The sequence below is a fragment of the Quercus lobata genome, chromosome 12 (assembly GCF_001633185.2).
Source record: "Quercus lobata isolate SW786 chromosome 12, ValleyOak3.0 Primary Assembly, whole genome shotgun sequence".
In the NCBI taxonomy this organism is placed as follows: Eukaryota; Viridiplantae; Streptophyta; class Magnoliopsida; order Fagales; family Fagaceae; genus Quercus; species Quercus lobata.
This window is the reverse complement of record NC_044915.1, coordinates 6,761,735-6,769,818: the sequence shown is the minus strand read 5'-3', so window position 1 is coordinate 6,769,818 and position 8,084 is coordinate 6,761,735. Positions and strand designations below refer to the sequence as shown.

The 8,084-nt window shown below is 33.1% G+C and overlaps 1 protein-coding gene across 1 annotated transcript; it reads left to right on the top strand.

Annotated features, from left to right (window-relative positions):
• Positions 1–384: 384 nt before the first annotated feature.
• On the top strand, positions 385–5,945 carry LOC115971874 (pentatricopeptide repeat-containing protein At5g64320, mitochondrial-like). The gene is made up of 3 exons (XM_031091975.1): positions 385–3,388; positions 4,858–5,131; positions 5,534–5,945. The coding sequence occupies exon 1, from the start codon at positions 664–666 to the stop codon at positions 2,617–2,619; it is 1,956 nt and encodes a 651-aa protein (XP_030947835.1). The 5' UTR covers positions 385–663; the 3' UTR covers positions 2,620–3,388; positions 4,858–5,131; positions 5,534–5,945.
• The last annotated feature ends 2,139 nt before the right edge of the window (positions 5,946–8,084 follow it).

Below are 8,084 nucleotides of genomic sequence, written 5' to 3'. Positions count from 1 at the left end.
TAATACTAAAACAATTAGAGAGTAATATATAGACTTAAATTATCATTTTCTCTTTAGTAATAGACTAATAGCATTTCTAACAATTATATAAACTCCAATTTCCATAACTAAAAATAAAAGGTATATTTCACTATTGTTAATTTTAAAATTTTTGTTTTAATATAAAAAATATTAAAAATTAAAATAAGTACACTTGCTGCAAAGCTACTTCAAAGTTCACGCTGCAAATATGTGAACGTAAGGCCCGCTACTTCATACCCTCCGATAAGGCCTTGGGCCTCCCATTGAAATTTTAGGCCCAGTATCATCCCTAACTCCAAAGCTCCAATTCTTCATCATAAAAATTAATAAAAATAAAAAATAAAAATAAAAAAAACCGTAGCTTTGAATTTCTACCGGTTAAACAAGCATGGCTCAGCCAATAGAGAGGTCACAGCTCTGACTTCCCTGTTGTTCATCCATGGTTTTCTCACCACTTCTCTCCAGGTACAAGTTACTACTTTTTCTTAGAGTTTCATGATTCATCACTCATTTCACTGAAACTGAAATTCAGACCAAATCGGAAGAAGGGTCATTGCTATTTCGCCTTGTTGCTTCATAGATACTCCTCATCTCTGAATTTTGGGTTAGTTTCTGAACATTCTTAGCTATTTATTCTTTTTAATGTTGAAAATATCAAAACTTTCAACCCATGTGAGCAAAAAGCTACAATCTTTGTTCAAAACCCATTGTTTTGCGATTTACTTAGGTGGGGTTAGTGGTAGAAATTTTAGTGATGACGGACATGGAGTCTTCTTGAATGATAAAAATGGATTATCAGAGTCTGAGACTGAGTGGGAAAGGTTACTTAAACCCTTTGACCTCAAAGAGCTTAGGAAGTCACTTAATCAAATAAGCCCCTATCAGCTCTGTAAATTGCTTGAGCTCCCACTTGATGTGCCCACATCAATGGAGATATTCGAATGGGCGGGTGCCCAGAAGGGCTATTGCCATTCATTTGATGTGTATTATGTATTGATAGATAAGCTAGGGGCGGCCAGGGAGTTTAAGGTCATAGATAGGTTGTTGATGCAGATGAAAGAAGAAGGGATTGTCTTTAAAGAGACCCTTTTCCTTATGATTATGAAATATTATGGGAGTGCCAGTTTGCCTGGCCAAGCAACTAGGTTGCTTTTGGATATGAGGGGTATTTATTCTTGTGAACCAACTTTTAGATCTTATAATGTTGTATTGGATATATTGGTGGCTGGGAATTGTCCTAAAGTTGCACCTAATGTTTTCTATGACATGTTGAGCAAGGGTGTTTCTCCCACTGCCTACACTTTTGGGGTGGTGATGAAAGCACTTTGTACGGTTGGTGAAGTGGATTCTGCATGCTCTCTCCTCAGGGACATGACTAAGCATGGGTGTGTGCCGAATTCAGTGGTATACCAGACTTTGATACATGCACTCTCTAAGAATAATCGAGTAAATGAAGCGTTGAAACTTTTGGATGAAATGTTTCTTATGGGTTGTACACCTGATGTTCAGACCTTCAATGATGTAATCCATGGCCTTTGCAAGCTCAATCGGATTCATGAGGCAGCAAAGTTGGTTGATCGGATGCTTCATCGGGGTTTCTCCCCTGATAATATAACTTATGGAGTTTTAATGCATGGGTTGTGTAGAAAGGGGAAAGTTGATGAAGCAAGGGCATTGTTGAATAAAGTGCCAGCTCCAAATGTTGTGCTCTTCAATACCTTAATTAATGGGTATGTGACTAGTGGACGGTTTTATGAAGCCAAAGATGTTATGTACAATTGCATGCTAAGTATTGGCTGTGCCCCTGATGTTTTTACATTTAACATGCTAATTCATGGGCTTTGTAAGAAGGGTTCTTTGATTTCAGCTTGCAGATTGGTTAATGAGATGGCAATAAGGGGTTGCGAACCTAATGTGGTAACATACACAACATTGATAGATGGGTTTTGCAAAGCAGGCCAACTAGAGGAAGCTAGTGATGTTTTAAATGAGATGTCAGCTAAGGGACTTAGTCTGAATACAGTAGGGTACAATTGCCTTATATGTGCTCCGTGCAAGGATGAAAAGATTAATGAAGCTTTGGAAATGCTTGGTGAAATGTCTAGGAAAGGTTGTAAACCTGATATTTTTACATTTAATTCTTTAATATTTGGACTTTGTAAAGCCAACAAGATAGATGAGGCCTTGGGAGTCTATCGTGATATGTTATTGGAGGGTGTAATTGCCAACACTGAAACTTACAACACTTTGATTCATGCTTTTCTGAGGAGAGGTGAGATCCAAGAAGCATTTAAGCTTGTAAATGAAATGTTATTTAGAGGATGCCCTCTTGATATAATAACCTATAATGGCCTAATTAAGGCACTGTGTAAAGCTGGGGCTGTTGAGAAAGGGTTGGTGCTGTTTGAAGAAATGATGATGAAAGGACTTAACATTAATAATATCTCGTGCAATATTTTGATCAATGGTCTTTGTAGAGTTGGAAAAGTACATAGTGCACTTGAGTTTCTAAGAGATATGATTCATCGGGGTTTGATGCCGGACATAGTCACTTATAACACCCTGATAAATGGTTTATGCAAGATGAGGCGTCTTTAGGAGGCTTGGAATCTCTTTGATCGATTACAACTTGAAGGAATCTGTCCTGACGCTATTACTTATAACACTTTAATCTGTTGGCACTGCAAAGCGGACATGCTTGATAAAGCCTATTTGATTCTACATAAGGGAGTGGAGAATGGTTTCATACCTAATAATGTGACCTGGTATTTATTGGTCTCCAATTTTGTTAAAGAAAGTGCCAAGGAGAGTCATACTTTTTCCTCAGATCTGTTTTAGTGTCTAGAAAGAAATTTTGCTCATGGAATGATCTCTTTGTTTAATATCTTGAGTTAAGCTTCAGAAAGAGTTGCTTGGACATTTGGTTTTAGCTATTATCCACACATATCTTCTATTCTCAAGCAAGTGTATTGCTGATTAACCATTGATTCTCTTGCTTTCAAATATTTTGCAATGCACATCATTTGAGGCTTTTGGATCTCTCTTTGGATAGGTCAATAGTCACCTGGATTGTTCAATGTAAATGTTTGCTTTTTGGGAGCAATTGTGCTTGAAGCTAATCAGAATGGCTATGAAGATGACTTTGGTATGATTTTGTACGTGAATGTAATTCGAGGAAATGGCCCTTACAAAGCACAATTTCTTGCATTTCATATATTTGGAATTTGGGTTGGGTGCGGGAAAAAGTTGGCTGGCTGTTCTTTTTTCTTCTTTTTTTTGGCTCATCTCAGTTTAGCGATGGTTAAGGCAGAAGGTTTCACAGCATAATGTATATTTCAAAGAAGAAACGATCATTTCCAAACTTGAGGTGATCATATCATTTATCATTTTCCTATATGTCTACTATTTTACTGATTTATTTCCTGTATTTTATTATTTACTTTTAGAAACTTAATTGGTATTGTTTCATTTTTCAAGTATTCAAACTCAGTGGTTCATGCATAGTTGTATGTTGTGTTGATAGAAATAAGCAAATTCTCCTTTGATAACTTCAACTATTGGGATGGAAACATGCAGTGATCTTAATTATCTGATTATCGAACTAGGGAGTTAAGTTTTATCCTCCACTTTAAGATCTTGTGCAATGCGTTATTGGTCTAAAATGTCTTATGGAAATCTTGGTTTTGGTACTCAGGGACTATTATAATGGTGTATCAAATTCTTCTTTGTTTACTTATAGATTATACATAAATATTAGTGTCTTTTAAGTTTTAACTGAATGATTAGAGTTACACACGCCTTAGCTAGGGATTTTTTTTTTTTTTTTTTTCATTTTTGGCTTGTGGCTTATCTGCTTTATCCTGAGTTTGAATTATAATTTTTAAACTTTTAATGTTAAGCTTTAGGTTTGTATATGCAGACAATTGTGTAATTACAGTGATTTGTTTATTATTACTAGTTTTATGGGCAAGTGAAAAAAAACAAAAAAATCAGATTTTGAGAGGAAAAGAGAAGCTCTCTTTTTTTGCATCTGTGTTAGCATTTTTGTGAAACTTCAGTGTAGTTGAGTTCTTCAAAAGGGACCTCTTTTGGGGGCGAAAGAGAAGAAAATTATCTCTCTCTCTCTCTCTCTCAGGAATAATTCATGGATATAATTGCAGGCAGTTTTTCAAAAAAAAAAAAAAAAATTGATGGTAAAAAATATAATAAAAAAAACAGAAGACAAAATCCTGATTTGGTTTTACATATACATGCATCATTATAGCTTGGTTTTTTATGTTTCTGTTACAACCTTGGATCTAGTACTTCTCTTGACTCTTTGGGACCTTTCAAGCCAGAGTGATATTGGAAGAATGAAGATTTGGTAAATGGTGATAGACATTTCATTTAAGCATGCACCTAATTATAAGTTGTAGAACATAGCCTGCTTGTGTGAACCTGCAGAGACCAAGATGACTTGTCACAGAAATGCAATTCTGGATTAAAATCCATGTAATCACAGGAGTGTAGAGATTTGGAAGGTTGTTCTATTGTGTATTATGTGGACTATTTGGTGAGAAAGGAATATCAGTATCTTTGATGGTGCAGAATGCCCCCTTCACATCATTAAACAGCTTAGTTATGCTCTTTGATTGAATGTTTGCATTAGGAAGCACCTGTATTGTACCTTTCTGGATTTTTTAGATTCTCTAATCTCAGCTTGTAATGTTCAGCTAGTTGATTCATCGGTCATAGTTCAATAAGATTATCTTTTACTTATCCCAAAAAAAAACCTTCCAATACATACATCTGGTTTCATGTTTTCAATTAACTAATGCTCTGATTTTGGTGATATAGTTAATGAAAATGGGGACCAAGAGAAGGAGAATGAAGATGGACCCCATCAGAGAGAACAATGAGCAACCTGATGCGGAGGTCCCAACCTCACACTGAGGAAATTCCACAAACAGTGGCTAACAGCGAGGAAAAATCCTGAGGCAGGTGATGCTCAACTGCCATCTGTTGAGGATTCCGTGAGGAAAACGCTCAAGAACCATCTAAAGAGGAAAGTAAGCAACCCTCTACAGTGGTTTCTCAGATTATGCGCAAAGTAGAGGTGCCTAATAATGAGGTGTGTTGTCTAATCTTCTAGTAGATAGTTTCAATTGTCACTTAATGCCCTGAAGATGAGTAGCCCTGAGAAAGTCTGGGGGAGTTTTTTTTATTGGAGAGAGAGCTGCCATTCAGTGACATCTCTTGAACAAAGAAATAACCACTTTCAGTAAAGCCAATTATATCTTCAGTGTTTTGCCAAATACAAATTTTTTCTTTTCTTTTCTGAATCTTAGAGTTATATCATAAGGAACCACTGCATAGATTGAAAAGGGAGGCTTCTCCTACATGGCCTCCCGCTCTTTTGTTTAACAAATTTTGGGAGTTTAGTAAACAGTAGGAAATGTTTGTAACTTATGTTTGTCACCCTTTTTTTTTAAGTTGAATTAGTCTCTGAAATATCATATAAATGTCGTTGCAGGTTGGCGTTCCAGTTGGCAAGACTGAGGATACTATATACCATTACTTGTGGTACAATTCAGGAGCAAAATTCACATAACAAGGGATGCAAATGCTGCTGATCCATATTCTGCAACAGGGCCTGTGTCAATAAGAGGAAGTTTGGAAATATAAACAAGGCTGAGAAGCTTATAAAATGGTGTCATTGCAGAGGTTCTTACTTCCTACAAAATCAGCTGGCGACCTACAACACATGTTGTTACATATAAGCGACTATAGCAAAAGAGCTTGTGTTGTTGGGTTGGCAACTAGAATTTTCATTTTGTATCACGGGATATACAACAGTCCACTCACCTTTGGTGATTGAGCTATCCAAAGTGACCCATTTTGGAACAACGAAATATATTAATATATAACTGGCAATGTTAAAATTTTGTAATTTTCTTCAAAATAACATTGTATATATATTAAAAGATATGTTGCTGATTTTTTTTTCTTAATATAGAATTTTTCTAAAGACCAAAATTCGAAATTATTTATACATATTAAATTTTTTGATAAACAAGTGATTTGAAGTACATGAAAAACCTAGACGGTTTTAAAGAACGAGTTATTAAAACCTCATCAGGTTTGACTGTGTTAGGTTCAAATTAAAGTTCCAATTTTGTGCCATGTATCCTAAATTATTTATTTTTAAAGAGTTTTATTTCTTAATTTTAGAATTAAATGTGGGACTAAATCATAAATATTCATTCAAGTGAGTTATTAAGTACAAAAATCAAAAAATCTAGAATAAATGAATCGTAAAAAAATAAATAAATAAATAAATAAAAAGCTTACCAATAATTTTTTTTTAAATGGACAATTTACATTTTATACCTAATAATATCCTTACAAATTTTTTTTAAAGAGTTAACAAAATATAAAAATGACTATCAATAGTATTTAAATTACATATATAGGAATTATATTATGTATGTTATTGTATATCTTTAAGTGTATTCATGCATATGCATGAAATTACAAGCTAATAATAATAATAACACAATCAAATTGTCTTTATTTTTCTGTTGATAGAAATAAGAGAACAAATAACATACTCAAAAATAAAAGTTAAATAACACATAAATTCTAAAACTTATTTTACACAATTCAAAGTTCAATAATGATATCCACACCATAAAAGAAATAAAAAAAAAAAATATTAAATGTCATGAAACATGTCAAGTGTGAGCCAATAATGTGTGAGAACTAAGAAGATGAGATTTGAGAGTGAAACTAAGAAGCTGAGACAAAAACAATAACATTCAAAACATTTAGGTTTAGGTTTAATTTGTGTGTGTGTGTGTGAGTGAGTGAATTTTCAATTGTGAATGGTCCCATTTGGCCAATTTTTGATGCTTTCATATCTTATATTTGTGCCCTGGTAAATAGTGGTGGTGAGCGGGAACCTAGTCTTCATCTCCCTCCATATTATTTTTGGCTCCCATAATATCTTATATTTTGTATTGGTACCGTACAGTTTTTTTTTTTTTTTGGTTGCATTTATCTCTATTTTAAATTGTATTGTTTTTATATTTTTTTTCAAAATTAATACTAGTACTAGTTAATAATTTGTCCTTTTGGATTATAAACTCACTTATAAATTCATATTATGTCGTTTTATGTAATTTATTATTTTATAGCAGTCACTTAATTATCATGCTATATTTACAATTATTGTGTTCGCATACCTTTCTCAAAAAAAAAAAAAAAAAAAAAAAAAAAAAAAAAAAAAAAAAAAAAAAAAAAACAAAACAAAACAAAAAACTTTTTTTTACCATTTATTTATTTTTAATAAATATACAGGTGACAAGATTTCTGATTAAATTGTGAATGATATTTTTAAAATATTGCTTGTATATATAATTTTTTTTAAAAATTAGATACAGTATCTTAGGTACTGTTTCTTAGGTTTCTCTCTTAAAATTTAGCTAGTGGCTACTTAAAAAAAAAAAAAATACACTTCCATCACCCGAGAAAAGATCCACATAATAAAATCTTAAGAGAGAAATCTTAGGAACAACACTTAAATATTGTTTCCATGTACTTAAGACAAAAACACAATTTTGGTCCTTACATTTTAAGGTCACAGTCAATTTAAACCCTACATTTTTGTAGCGATCATCCTTGTTATTTTCAACTTATAATTAATTTTGTCTCTATAGTTAGCTACTAACGGAATATGCTAATGTGGCAAACGGTGTGCATTATTGGCACACTTAAAGCTTACGTGACAACTAAAAATAATAATAATAAATGACACGATCAAATAAAAAAGTCAATTCACCAATTAAGAAAAAAAAAAAAAAAAAAGGAATTCAAATGCTCTTAAACTTGAACATGAATCAGAAAAATCAAACCCAAATCAACTTCCACAAATATCAGTTCTTCAATTTATTTTTCTTTGCACGTCCCAAGCATTCCAACCAAAGTCACACAACACAACTCAATAACTCAAATTGGACTCAACTAAGAAAGAAAAAGAGAAGCCAAATCCAAAGCGAGAAAAAAAATAATCCATGTAGGCTATG

Excerpts from the sequence above, each read along its gene's own strand:
- LOC115971874 (XM_031091975.1), top strand. The coding sequence starts at position 664 with ATGTTGAAAATATCAAAACTTTCAACCCATGTGAGCAAAAAGCTACAA.